Consider the following 15,061-nt stretch of genomic DNA (forward strand, 5'->3'; position numbering starts at 1 on the left):
AAAATCAGTTACCTGTAAGAAGGAAACAAATCTCCCCATTTGAATTTGGCAATCACCTTCCACCATGCTGGAATCTGTGGCTTTAAAAAAGACAACACGTGGAACCACATTTCAGTGTTTCCAGTTAAACTCAAGCAACACCAAAGGAAAACATGTGATTTGTATTGTACCATAAAACACAAGATTTTAATACGGAAAAGAAAAACAATCATCAAGCGCACAATCCAAAGTAAACACGGATTTCATCAACTCAATGAAAACTCAATTCATCTAGCTACAGTACAATGTAACTCATAAAAATATCACAAAAAGCTTTAGTGAATTGGCCACTGCTTCATCCCTCAGGGTGGAAAAAGCACTGGGCTGTTAATCACAAGGTCAGCAGTTCAACTCCACCAGCCACTCCTCAGAAACCCTATACAGGGTCACTATGAGTCGAAACCAACTCAACGGCACTTAGAAACAGTAACACAAACAAACAAAAATTTTGCATTCTTATTTTCTTACACTAAGCCACCATAAAATCATGGTAGTTCATGAATTAATTGTTAACATTTTGTTCACTTCAATTTCAAGGAAAGCATCACTACATAGCAATTTAGAATATTTAAAACTTACCTCCTTCTCCATAAAACAAGAGGCCATTATAAAATTTAGTTTCAGCCTGATTTAAAAAAAAACAAACAAGAAAGACATTTTTTAAGTCGTTGTTCTTAAATACCTAGACACTTTCAGTTATCTATAATTGATAGAGAACTCTATCACTTATATACAAATTCAATTACAGTCTAACAACACTTACAATACAAATCAATTCAATGTATCATTAGTGCAACAAAGAGATTACTGATACTCAAAAACACTGTCTTGATTTCTTTACTCGTCACTGTATCTTACTCAGCCACTCTGCCTCCTATCTCCCTCCCTTCCATTAGTTAATGGGAGGTAGGGGGCAAACACATATTATCAAAAAGGGAGAGAAAAAAGATCAAGTTTACCAACTTTTATCAGAGTTCTCATGACTCATGGGTTGTTGTTGTTAAGTGCTGTCATGTCAATTCTGACCCACAGCAACCCTGTACAGGAGCAGCTGGTGAGCTTGAACCACCGACCTTACAGTTCAAACAGTTTTTCAGTCTAGTGCATTAACCCACAGCGCCACACCAGGACTCCACGGGTAGAGAGATAACAAAATAAAATGCATATTAAAGAATCAACATTTTATTAAAAGTCAGCTCTACCTCAGTCTTATGTTGCAAGTAACACAAACTTTGGAGGTATGTAGACATAAGTGTGACACTGTAGGATAAGCCCTGAACTGGTAACTGAAAGGCAGACAGTTCAAATCCACCAGTGACTCTCAGAAACCTTGAACAGAATCACCATGAGTTCGAACCGACTCGACAGCACACAACAACACACAACTAGTAAAATGTTAAGCAAGTGACCCTCTGTAAGCCTCCGCTTTTTCATGCTCTTTCCTACCCACCTGGATGAAGGAGCTCTGGTAGCGTAGTGGTTACGACTCGGGCTGCTAACATCAAGGTTGGCAGTTCAAAACTACCAGCCCCATTCCACAGGAGAAAGATGAGGCTTTCTGCTCCCATACAGCCTCGGAAACCCTGTGCAGAGTCACTATGAGTCGGAACAGAGTACACGGTACTTAACGACAACAACAATCCACCTGGATTATGTTGTTGTTGAGTGCCATCAAGTCAATTCCGACCCACAGCGATCCTATATAGGATTTCCAAGGAGCAGCTGGTGAGCTTGAACCACAGACTTTGCAGTCTGACGCATTAGCCCACAGCGCCACACCAGGATTATAAGTGTCACTAAATATTAACCAACAGTGTTAGCAAGGTCTGTGACACATAGTAAATATTCAATGAATGGTAGTCATCATTGTTACTACGCTTTATATAAATAACTCATTCAACAATCACATATCCATTACATACTGCAAATACACTGCAAATCATCTGTTTTTAAAGTCCTGAGACAGAGAACAAATAATTACCTCATACTTTAATTTCTTGATTTCACAACAAAGTGCGGCATAAACAGTGATGACTTTGTTTAAGACCTAGTTACATTCATTGAAAACATAAAAGAAAAGTAAATTACTACAAATCACTTTCTTAAAAAGCATTTTTAAAAAGACATTCTTTATTTAGGAAATCTGTACCTTGTTCTCAGTCTTTATGAGTTCCAAAAGGGAAGACTGTTCGTAAGGCAGAAGCTAAAGAAACAAGAGAAAAGAGCATTTCTTTTTCATTTGAAAACTCTAATACACAAATTGAAACCAACTCGATTCTGTTTGAACTTGTGTTGCGTCCTGCACTGAGTAGTAACACACACCCAACCATTGTGTTCAAGACAAACCCAGTGGACAGGAGCGTGAACAAGCTCAAGAAGAAATGCCCCTCGGGGATGCAATCAGGGCACAAAGCCTTGAGCTGCTCTCAGAGCCAGCAGGTGCTTGATGAAGAATGCAGCCCACGACAATGCTAAGTAGCAGCGCTCCTGTTATCAGGCTTCACTCAGTATGGCCCTGGAAAGGACTTCTCATGGTTTGGAATCTGCCCTACAGACATACATTTAATAAGATGTGGCAGTTAAATGGCAACTAAATGGTTTCAAATAAAATATAAAGAACAGAGCAAGATAGAAAAGAAAAAGGATCATTTCTTCTTGTACAACTGTACGCCTCCAGCACATTTAAAGCATGGTGCGCAGTGCACTGATCTCCTAAGTCAAGCTCAATTTCTACTTCATGGCAAAGGAAAAATACATGAAACGCACAGCAGCCCACAGAGATAGTCCAGATTGAAAATGACTATTTTCTTGTGGAAGTCCTTTAACTTCGATACAATGATTCCTCAAGAAAGTACTGAAGAACACACAGCAACAATGATAAATGCGAAGGAAAGATTTTTAAAGACTAAACCTATCCAGCCTGCAAGAGAAGAGTGGGGAGGGGAGTGACTTCAGTTTTCCAGCAAAGAAAGCATTTGAGAGAAAGTTTAGTTGTGAGCCAAACAGCCTGGTGTGGATTCCTGGCTTTGGTACTTAAACTAGATGTATAAGTAAATAATTTCAACAAATTACTTCTCTGAGCCTTAGTTCCCTCACTTGTAACATGAGGGTGATATTGTACCTATCTTAAAGGAATGCTGAAAGACTTAAAAGTAAACACAAGTTCCACAATTCAAAAATAAAAAGACAACTGAATTTTTTTAATGGGCAAAGATCTAAATAGGTATTTCTCCATCAAAGATGGCCAGTAAGTACATGAAAAGATGCTCAATATCAGCCACCAGAGAAATACTATTACTTCACACTTGTTGTTAAATGACATCTAACTGGTTTCAAATCATAGTGACTTTGTAGTGTTTCTGAGGAGGGGCTATTGGGTTTGAACCACCAATCTTTTGGTTCACGCCAACTTTGTGGTCCAGTGCTTGTCCTACAGTACCACACAAGGGCTCCTCACATTCATTAATTAGGATGGCTCTAATCAAAAAGACAGACAAGTAAGTATTGGAGGGAATGTGAAAACAATGGAAAACTTACACACTGCTGTGAGAATGCGAAATGATACAATTGCTTTGAAAAACAGTCTGTCAGTTCCTCAAAAAGTGAGACACAGTTGCAAGATGGCCCAGAAATTCCTTTACTAACTATATAACCAAGAGAAATGAAAATATGTCTACACACACGCTCACAGCAGTTAATAGCCAAAAAGTTCAAACAGCCCAACGGACTGAAGGGGTAAACAAAACACATTATAGCCATGTACTGGAACATTACTCGACAATTTAAATAAAAAGGTGAACCATTGATATCTGCTACAAAACACATGAGCCTTGAAAGCATTAGGCCGAGTGAACAAAGCTCTATGTTCTAAAAGGACCACACAGTGGTCAAAGGAAAGGACCACACATGATACCATTCCATTTGTAAATATAAAGGACTGAAAGACAGACGCAGCTCCATAGGCAGAAAGCAGATTGACTGGCGGCTCCTAGGGCTCGGGGAGACGAAGGAGATGGGGAATGGGTACAGGGTTTCTTCTTCTTCTTCTTCTTGTTATGTGCCTTGGAGTCGGTTCCGACTCATAGTGACCCTGTATAGGATAGTGTCTGATCCATATAAAGGTACAATAAATGTTAGTCATTTATTTAAAAGCTAACAGGCTACATTTTCAAAGATTGAACTATCTCAAATTGAACCACAGCAAGAGTGATTAACTTTACACATTAAAAATAAAGATATATTTTCCATACAAAAAAAGTTTCAAGACACACTATATCCTGACAAATATGCAAAGGTCAAAAAAATAAGAATCATATAACCTTTAATGCTATCGGGTCAAGATTGAAATCCCAAACATCTCCGATTGAGCCATCCAGGGCATCCTCAATTCTTCTCAGCTGAGATGTATAGTCCTCTAGAAATTTCCCATAATTCTTCAGTTGGACTTCAGCATGAATTTCTAAATTTAAATTTCAAAACAGGGTATGGTAAGTCCGAGTTACAAGACATTTATAACAATCTCAGAAGTGGCAAGAAGTTATATATTAAGTATTGCGAAATTGTCTATATTTGAAGAAATGTCTATATTTCTTGAAAATAAAGATTTAAAGTTAAACAGAACAATTCAACTTCCAATCATCTCAAAATAGATTAATTTTTAAAACAGTAGGTGTTACTATACATATGTTGTTGTTGTTGTTAAATGCCATCAAGTCAGTTCTGACTCATAGCTCTCCTGTATAGGGTTTCTAAGGAGTGGCTGGTGGGTTTGAACTGCCAACCTTACAGTAGTCCAATGCTTTATCCTACAGCACCACACTAGGATTCCTAAATATATATTTATGTTGTTGTTGTTGTTAATTGCTATCAAGTTGACTCATAGTGACCCTGTATAGGGTGCCCAAGGAGTAGCTGATGAATTTGAACCACTGACCTTGTGGTTCAAACTGACCTTGCAGTCAAGTGCTTTATCCCACAGCACCACACCATGACACACACACACTTCTCTCACTTGCTTACACTCTCTATGTGTGTGTGTGTGTATACAGACAGACCAACAGATAGTCCTGATGTGGCACTGTGGGTTAATGCACTGGACTGCAAAATGGGTTTGAACCACAAGGTCAGCAATTCAAGTTTACCAGCAGCTTCTTAGAAACCCTATACAGGATCGCTATGGGTCAGAACCAACTCAACGGTACTTAACAACAATATATATATAATCTTAAAAGTCTAATTTTTATATATTATAAAGCTATAGTCCTTTACACCAAATAGAGTTATTAAACAATCTGAGTAAGTGCCTTAGACCATTCAATGTCGTGATTCTACGCTTTACTCACAAAAGACTCTTTTGCAAAAAGAAATTGTTCAGAATCTGAAAGGAGGTACAAAAATCTGTTGTCAAACAAACAAAATTTAAAAATATAATTCTTAATTCAATTCATAATAAAGGAGCCCTTGTAGCACTGTAGGATCAGCACTGGACTGCTAACCACATGTCAGTAGTTCAAACCACCAGCCCTGGCTCCTCAGGAGAAAGATGAGGTTGTCTACTTCTGTAAGGGTCCACAGTCTCAGGAACCCTATATAAAGTCACTAGGAGTCAGAAGCAACTTGATAGTAGTGGGTTTGGTTTAGCACTGTAGGATAAGCACTGGACTGCACGGTCGGTTTGAACTACAGGGTCAGCAGTTCAAACTCACTAGCAACTCCTCAGAAATCCTATAGAGTCGCTATGAATTGGAACCGACTGGAAACTGCACTTAACAACAAACTACTTTTTAAAAACATACCTATATGTTATGCTTTTTAAATGTTAATTTAAAACCTGCTTCATCATAGTGAACATTATTCCTGAAATACCCAATATTTACCAAGATATTTTAATTATTTAACCATTACAGTCTAGCTAGAAAAGTTGTTGTTGTTAAGTGCCGTCGAGTCGGTTCCGACCCATAGCGACCCTGTACAGGGTTTCTGAGGGTGTAAATCCTTATGGGAGCAGAAAGCCTGATCTTTCTCCCACGGAGCAGCTGGTAGTTTTGAACCACTGACCTTAAGGTTCGCAGCCCGATTCATAACTTAGCTGAACAGACTACTGTACCAAGTTTTACAAAATTTATATATTAATAGATGACTTTAAGATCACTGGAAAACACTGGACAATAAAAGGTGTGCATATTCATCAAATAAATAAAAGTGACTATTGTGCCTTATGGGGAGCTCTGGTAGCGTAGTGGTTACGAATCGGGCTGCGAACCTTAAGGTCAGCGGTTCGAAACTACCAGCCGCTCCGCGGGAGAAAGATGAGGCTTTCTACTCCCGTAAGGATTTACACCCTCGGAAACCCTGTACAGGGTCGCTATGGGTCGGACCCGACTTGATGGCACTTAACAACAACAACAACAACAATTGTGCCTTATAAAGAATTCATTACTTATCCCAAAGGAAGCAAAAGCAAATCCAACTCAGTTTCTTCCATTGATCTGAATACTTTCTGACTCTTGTCTTCTAGAAAAAGTAGAATTTTTCTTTCAAACTAGTAACTCTGATGCAAGAACGTGTGTTCTGACTCATGATGTACTAAAGTATTAAGACCTGGCTCTCCTACCTTCGTATTTGGCAACTGATGTTCTGAATCTAAAGTGGATCCATTTGGTCCATTAATGCTCCTATCTCATTATAGCATTAATCTAAGTGATTTGGGAAATAATTAGTCTAGATATGATTCATACTCCAAAAATTAACAAAAACCTGGCAAAGAGAAAAGATAAGAAGCCTTCTCTTTCTTACAGCTTAACTCTAAGAACTATACAAGGTTCTCTTGTCTCATTTACCAGGGAAATGACCAGTCCACGCCGCACATGACCAGCAAATGAGTACTTAAAGACAGTGCAAGAAGTCAATAAATGACTTGTTTCAGCTGTTTGAGGATTTACAAAAGTAACAGACAACAGAAAGTCTATAGTAACATTGTAAATGCCCTTTCTATAAGGTTTTACAAACGGTTGTAAAAGTGCTAAAAGTTAAAATTCAAAGACGTCACACAATTCCTTGGTGATTCTCCAAGAGGAAAATGGCAGAACTCTGCTTATATGCTTATCTTCTGCATTCCTTGTTTTATCTCAGTATCACTAAAATCAAGCATAGTCCATAAATCAAAACCCAAACCCTTTGTGTCGTCTATTCCGATTCACAGTGACCCATGTAAGACAAAACTGAACTGCCCCACAGGATAAGCACTGAACTACAGTCAGCAGTTCAAATCCACCAACTGCTCCGCAGGAGAAAGGCAGGGCTTTCTGCTCCCATGAAGATGTACAGCCTTGGAAACCCTATCCAGCGTTGCTATGAGTGGGCAGTGAGTTTGATTATCTTTAAAGGCGCACACTGTCACTGCTTTTTCCTGCTGAGCAGCTGGTAGATTCAAACCACCAACCTTTAGATTTGCAGCTCAGTGCTTTAGCCATGTACCACTAGATCTCCTTTCATAGTACATTTGTTGTGGTGTGCAGCCGTTTCCAACTCATAGCGAGCGCCTCTTTGTAGGGTTTCCGAGAATGGTGTGTAGCATATAGAAAATGTATTAAATTAATGAGATCATTCTACATTGAACTATTTTTAAATTCAGCAGCACCTTGTCCTAATTTTTTGAAGATACTAGAATGAGCCAACTTTTCCCATGAAACTTCACACATGACAAGGCACAACCCACTTTTTGACAGTAAATACTGAATCCTCTCCACAAAAGATGAACATTTTTCTATCTTTAAGATGAAGATCGATTGTTGTTTTCTTCTTAATGCTGCAAAAGAGTTAACATCATTTGGAAATGTTTTGTGAAAAACTACAAACCATCCTGTATGTTGCTCCCACTTAAGAGACTAATAAACTTTAATAATATTTTAGTCCTAATGTAGCATTATAGGATAAGCACTGGACTGCTCACCACAAAGTCGGTAGTTCAAACCCACCAACAACTCCTCAGAAACCCTACATTGGGTCACTATGAGTCAGAACAGACTCCAAGGTACTTAACATATCTTAGTTTGTAAACATTAGCCTTTCTTTGTAAAATCTAGGAAATTCAGCTGGGATTCAAAAAAGGTATTCTACTTTGTGGGAAAACCATGCATTAAAATTTAAAAGTTTACAAGTAGTTGTTATTGTTAAGTGCCATCATGTAGGTTCCAACTCATGTTGTTGTTATTAAGTGCTGTCGAGTGGATTCGGACTCATAGTGACCCTGGATTGGGTTTCCAAGAAGCAGCTGCTGGGTTTGAACTGCCAATCTTGTGGGTCACAGTCCAATGCTGATCCTATAGCGCCACACCGAGAGTCCGTTCCAACTCATAGTGACCCTATATAGGAATTCCGAGGTTTCGTTCAAACCGACTTCGCGGTCCATTGCTTATTCTAGGGCGCCACAACAGGACGCCAGTATTGCCCCAGTATCTCTTACAATCCTCCTGCTATTCTTGTTAAGTGCCTTCCAGTCAGACTCACAGTGGCCCTGTATAGGGTTTCCGAGGAGTGGCTGGTGAGTTTGAACCACCGACTTTGAGATCCAGTATATAATCTTACAGTGCCACAGTCTTCCAGGTGTTCTTCTTGTTAAGTGCCGTTGAGTTGGTTTCGACTCACAGCAACTCTGTATAGGGTTTCCAAGAAGCTACTGGTGAGCTTGAACCACCGACCTTGTAGTTCAAACCGACTTTGCCGTCATAGCATTAACCACAGTGCCACGCCACACTTTGGTGATATTAATCCTCCTAGATAGATTAATATCACCAAAGACCAGATTCCCAATTTGTATTTACCTACTTTCACTGAAAACATGAATGAAATTGAATCTTTTCGTTTTAGGTTGCTGGAGTTCAATTTCATGCAAATCTGCTGTAATTGTTGAATCCCTTCTAGTTGCAAATGGAAACTATAGAGCAGCACTGAAAAAATAACACTCGGCATAAATAAACGGCAGAAGAGAAATCGACATTCTCGTGTTTAGTCTCACCAAGCGAAGAGCTGTCCTCCGCTACCTTCTTCGGTTATAAAAATGTGGAAGAAATAAAATACTCAAACTTCCAAAAGTTGGCATGGAAGGGAAAGAAAGAAAAACAGGAAATCGAAACAGGAACCCAGGCATCAGCCTCTTGAAGAACCGAACGCTCTGAAAGTCTGGTGAAACCCAGACGCAGGACCAGCCTCGCTCCCCAGCGCAGCCAGGACGCCCGGTGCGCCCCACCCTCGCCCCACGGCTGCACCGAGTGGACGCCGCTCACTCGGGGGACCTCGGGGTCACCACGAGCACGCCCACCGCGAACGCCGAGCCGAGACGGGGCCAACCTCACCACTGCCGGGACCCCAACCCCGAAAGGAACGCTTGATGGCGCGTCCCCCTCACAGCCCAAGGAGTAGCCAGTGTCCCGAATCGGCTGGTTGAACAGCAACCGCGACGCAAAGCCCCCGCAGGAGCGCTGCCAGGGCTGAAGCGCCCCCACAGGAGCGTCCACACGCAGCCCCTGCCCGACGCTCCCTTACTCTGCGAGCCGTCGTCAACGCGGTCGAATTCCCAGTCCGGGGACAGAGTCTCCACCGCCATCACCCCGGCGCCTCCCACAGACACAGCCCCAACCAGCCCTGGCGGCGACAGCGGCCTCACCCCGTCGGCTGTCACAGCACGTGACTTCCGGCCCCAGTCCCGCCCATGCTCACGAGAACCAACCGGGCAGAGTGCCCGTGAGGGTCGCAGGGGCCGCTGGGAAAGCGAGTCCTCCGCGGAGACTAAGTGTGGTCGCCATGGCGGTGACGGTACCCGCTTGGGCCTCGTCACCGTCCTCATGCCACACTGGCACTTTCAGCTTTGCTCTGCTGTCCTGAGGAGATATTTTAGACTTGGGAGTGTTGCCTCTGGCAATTCTAACTATTGCTAAATTGATGGGAAAGGGCTGAACTGGCATAATAAAACTAAACACGAGAATGTCAGTTTCTCTTGGGTGATGCTGTTCAAAGAAGCCCTATTTCCAGCTCCCTCCCGGTCTCATGTACTGTGCTGATTGTTTTTGAGAAAAGACTGCTGTGAGAGGGGAGTTACTTTACCAACAGTTAACTAGCACACACCGACTCTCACCTGCTCATTTTTTTTTTAAGAAGGAAGATAGAAGAGTCGTTGTTTAAGTGCGTTGTAAAATATTTCCACCTGACTTACTCAGAAATAGGAATCTGTGCATCCAGTAACTCCACAGGTACCCATATACCTGCACAGGAATGCCCACTGCAGCATGGTTTTTAATGACGTCTAATAACAATCAACACTCGTGGAAGCAGCAGTCAAGAGATCAGATGACATATTGCATTGGGCAAATCTACTGCACAGGAACTTTTTAAAGTATTGAAGAGCAGAGATGTCAGCTTGAGGACTAAAGTGTGCCTGACCCAAGCCATGGTATTTTCAATAACCTCATATGGATGCGAAAGCTGGACAGTGAATAAGGAAGATTGTAGAAGAATTGATGCCTTTGAGTTGTAGTGTTAGAGGAGAATACTGAAAGTGCCATGGACTGCCAAAAGAACCAATAGATCTGTTTTGGAAGAAGTGCAACCAGAGTGCTCCTTGGAGGCCAAGATGGCTAAACTTCGTCTCTTATACTTTGGACATATTGTCCGGAGGGAACAGTCGCTGAAGAAGAATATCATGCTGGGTAAGGTGGAGGGTCAGAGAAAAAGAGGAAGATCCCTAACAAGATGGATTGGCCAGGTGACATCATTGATGAACTCAAGTGTGTCACCGGTAGTGAGGTTGGCCCAGGATCGGACATTGGTTCTTTCTGCTGTGCATGGGGTCGCTATGAGTCAGTTCCGACTTGATGGCACCTGACAACAACAATAACAACAATAAGAAACGACCTAAATATCCTTCAGTAGGGAATCATTATCTATGTTATAATACATTCATACTATGAAACTCGAGATAGTTTAATAGATTCGTAGCAGCATGAAAAATGGACAGGTGGCAGTTGCAGAATATTGTGTGCCCATTTATATTTTTCAGTTACATAAATGTGTATTTGCATGTTGTTAAGTGCTGCTGAGTCCGTTCCGATCCATACAGACCCTGTATAGGGTTTCCAAGAAGCCGCTGGTGAGTTTGAACTGCCTACCTTGTAGTCCCTCACTTTATCCTATAGCACACATCCAACACCTTTCTGTCCCTTTGCGGTGGCTTGTGTGTTAATATGATGCTAGGAGCTATGTAACTGATAATTCAAATACCAGCCAAGTCATCTATCAAGGCAGCTTCCAGACTAAGAAGACCTGGTGACCTAATTCCGAAAAGTAATCAGTGAAAACCATGTGGAGCACAGAGTATTATCCGAGTCTTCCGCTTGCTTTGGACATAGCATCAAGAGGGTCCAGTCACTGGAGAAGAACATCATGTTTGGTAAAGCGGAGGGCCAATGAAAGCGAGAGAGATCTTCAATGAGACAAATGTCCACAATGGCTACAAAACTGGATTCAAACATTAACAATCATATAGATGATGGTACAACACTAGGCAATGCTTCCTTTTGTTACACATAGGCTTACCATGAATCTGAGCCAACTCTACAGTAACTGACAGCAACAATGTAATGCACAAAAACAGAACTCAAATCACATTAAACAGGACATCTGGAAAAGAGTGTGCCTTACTTAGTGAGCAGAAGTAGGATTCTCACTTTTTTTCTACTTATGTGTTTTTGAATCTTTAACCATGAAAATGCATTTTACTTGGGTAATATTAAAAAGTAAGTCAGGAACAGACAGCTTCACCTTTCTCCTGCAGAGCCACTAGTGGGTTTGAACCACCAACCTTGTGGCTAGCAATCCAATGCTTATCCTACAACACCCTGTTACATAATAATTAAAAGCACAGTTCTAGAGCCAAAGTTGTTGTTGTTGTTATGTGCCGTGGAGTCGGTTCTGACTCATAGCGACCCTGTACAGGGTTTCTGAGGCTGTAAATCTTTCGGGAGCAGAAAGCCTCATCTTTCTTCCGTGGAACAGCTGGTAGTTTCGAACAGCTAACCTTGCGGTTCACAGCCCGATTCATAACCACTATGCAAGTACTAAGGTCTAAATGTTGGCTCTGCCACTTACTATGTGTTCTTAAATCAAATGACTTAGCCAAGTAAATTTTTTTTTTTTTAAAGCTTTTATTGTGTATTGAGTGAGTGAAGGCTTATAGGGCAATGGTTTACATTCAGCAAATCATTGTAATGATTAAAATTCCCTCCAGGCACCCTTACCCAACAGTATTTACCTCTATTACCTTTTTTCTTTTTTTGATGTTGTTGTTGTTAAGTGCCGTGGGAGTGGGTTCTGACTCATAGTGACCCTGCACAGGGTTTCCCAGGTTGTAAATCTTTATGGGACCAGAACGCATCTTTCTCCTGTGAATCCGCTGGTAGTTTCGAACTGCTGACCTTGAGGTTGGCAGCCCGACTCGTGACCACTATGCTACCAGAGCTCCTTTTTTTTGATGTATGAATTGTAAATATATATTTTGCAAACCAGCCTCCTGCTCACAGACATACTGCCTTTCTCAGTCGATGGCCTAGAGTCCTCTGCTGCTCTGTCTCTCTATGCCATTACCTCTGCCACCATCTCTGTTTCCACTTTTTGCAGTTAGGATCCCTCACTTCTCTCATGTTCTTCCCTCTTGATGGTCCTAGGGTCCCCTGTTCCTGAAATGACAGATTACCTGCTCCCCCATTTTAGTTGCACCTCTTCTACATTTGCAGTTGTGACACTCACCATTAGACCTGAAAACAATTACTCGCAATTGAATCATAAAATCCTATCCCCTCATCACCAGACCCATCTGGACATGTGGGAAACTCTTCAGTAGGGTTTCTGTCTTACTCCCCACATTCTGACAATAAGTATCTCATGAAAGCTAATAAGTCAGCCACTTCATGCTTTTATAGCCCCCAGTTTTGGTAGCCAAAGTCTAAGATGCCTGTCCCTATCAACCCAGTAGATATGCTTGATCCTAGATCTGAAGAATCCTTCCCTATTCAGTTGGAATTTGGGGCAGCCTTATTCATAAGGAGCTCTGGTAGCATAGTGGTTATGAATCGTGTTACTAACCTCAAGGTCGGCAGTTCAAAGCTGCCAGCTGTTCCACAGGGTAAGGTTAGGCTTTCTGCTCCTGTAAAGATTTGCAGTCTTGGAAACCCTGTACAGGGTCACTATGGGTCGGAACCAAATCGTTGGTTCTTAACAACAACAACATCCATAAGCAAGGGTCCAGTTGATTGGGTTGTAGCAATTTACACTTGCTCCCTGTATCATACTTCTTTATCTTCATATAGGCGAATTCTGGTCAGTAAACCATCCATGCTAGGTCCAATGGGTCCCGTCTGCGAGTCTGGGAGTTCTCGCACACCTCCCCTCTCTTCAGATCAACTGGCTGCTTCATTCTTAACTCTAGCCCCCCAGTGGCTAAGTCAGTGTCTTTGGGCTCGGGAGCTCACACATCTCCCTGAACTTCAGACAGCCAGCCCATCATCTTCTTTGTCTCATGTCAAGGTCATCAGGTATCTATGGAATATGGTCAATCTCAGCCCATGTTTTCTTTGCTGCATTTCCCCCACTTTCACTCACAAATAGACCAGGACAGTAGCCAGCGAACATACGCGGCTTTTGAGTTTCCGCCTTCGAAAGGGGTTTACCCTGATGGGCTGACTTTTCTTGCTTGATGGCTTCAGGGTAAACAGCTTGCTTGATATTGGCATAGGCAAACAGTCTGCTTTTTTTTATTCCCTCCCCCCACCGCACTGGTCTGTCTTTCAAGAAGTATCTTCTGTTTCTCTAACTGGTCTGGGTGGGTCTGCACGTCTTTTCAATTTTAATCAAGCAATTTAACCTCTGCCTCAATTTCCTTCCTCACTTGTAGAAGGAGAATTCTACTTGTAAATAACTCATTGTTGTTGTTGTTAAGTGCCGTCGAGTCGGTTCCGACCCATAGCGACCCTGTACAGGGTTTCCGAGGGTGTAAATCTTTACGGGAGTAGAAAGCCTCATCTTTCTCCCGCGGAGCAGCTGGTAGTTTCGGACCACTGACCTTAAGGTTTGCAGCCCTAACCACTACGCTACCAGAGCTCCTTATTAAATAACTCATAGGATTGTTTTAAGGCCTAAATTAGTTTATACGTGTATAGAACAATGCCAAGAACATGCTATAGAAGTATTAGATATTATAAATTAATATAATCGGGGTTTTTTTCAATCTCAGGGATTACCTATTTTAAGTTTAAATATCTTTAAATCAAAGTCCACAGCCTAAAATTGCAAGTTTAATGTAAGAATTAAAGTTAGATACTAAGTATAAAAGTACAGTCACTGTAAGCTAGAAAGTGCTCTCTGAAAGTGTTTTGTTATAATGAATGACCTATATTCAAACTAGGGAGAGTTTACAGAAGGCAAATACTTTTGAGGATTAAAAAAAAAAAAAAACTTCTTTTGATTTTCCGTCACAACAGCGCTTTCTGGAAGGCAAGCTTAGAAATACAAGGGGAAACATTTTATAAGAACAGTACTTTTGCTGTACTACAAGCATGAAGAAGTCTGCAGAACTTCAGAACAGCAGCCATAAATACTTGCCATCAATCGCATATTCAATTTAAGTACCAGTTTATTCCATGCCATATTATATAGCTAAGATTTTGGTGAATTTGTTTCCTAGTAAACATTTAAGACAGAAAATCTATGGTATTAACTCACTAAACATGGTTCACTTGTAATTCATCCGAGTCCTGTGTACCTGTCAAAAAGATTCCTAATATGTTACATTCATATATTTGTTTCCAAAATAACCTCTCCCATGGACAGCTACTCTTGGCCTCTGAGAAGTCCTCTCCCTCCATTGCCTTTGCTGCTTTCTAAGTGAGCTTCCCCAAACTAGCTCATACTTTAAATCCTCCAGCCAATTCCCAATTGCACTTGTTGTTGTCAGGTGGCCTTGAGTTGGTTCCAA

At 41.4% G+C, this 15,061-nt stretch overlaps 1 protein-coding gene across 1 annotated transcript in view; it reads right to left on the reverse strand.

The window, feature by feature from the left end:
* Nucleotides 1–9,724, reverse strand: part of KIAA1033 (KIAA1033 ortholog) — a 66,413-nt gene extending 56,689 nt beyond the window's left edge. Inside the window, exons 1-6 of the mRNA XM_006871074.1 lie at nucleotides 9,583–9,724; nucleotides 4,359–4,498; nucleotides 2,189–2,242; nucleotides 2,021–2,086; nucleotides 619–664; nucleotides 13–80 (exon numbers count right to left, since the gene is read on the reverse strand). Of these exons, the coding sequence (XP_006871136.1) occupies nucleotides 13–80; nucleotides 619–664; nucleotides 2,021–2,086; nucleotides 2,189–2,242; nucleotides 4,359–4,498; nucleotides 9,583–9,643 (435 nt within the window). The 5' untranslated portion in view covers nucleotides 9,644–9,724. The remainder of the gene's footprint in view (nucleotides 1–12; nucleotides 81–618; nucleotides 665–2,020; nucleotides 2,087–2,188; nucleotides 2,243–4,358; nucleotides 4,499–9,582) is intronic.
* Between the last annotated feature and the right edge of the window lie 5,337 nt (nucleotides 9,725–15,061).

The sequence above is a fragment of the Chrysochloris asiatica genome, unplaced genomic scaffold, assembly GCF_000296735.1.
Source record: "Chrysochloris asiatica unplaced genomic scaffold, ChrAsi1.0 scaffold00160, whole genome shotgun sequence".
Lineage (NCBI taxonomy): Eukaryota > Metazoa > Chordata > Mammalia > Afrosoricida > Chrysochloridae > Chrysochloris > Chrysochloris asiatica.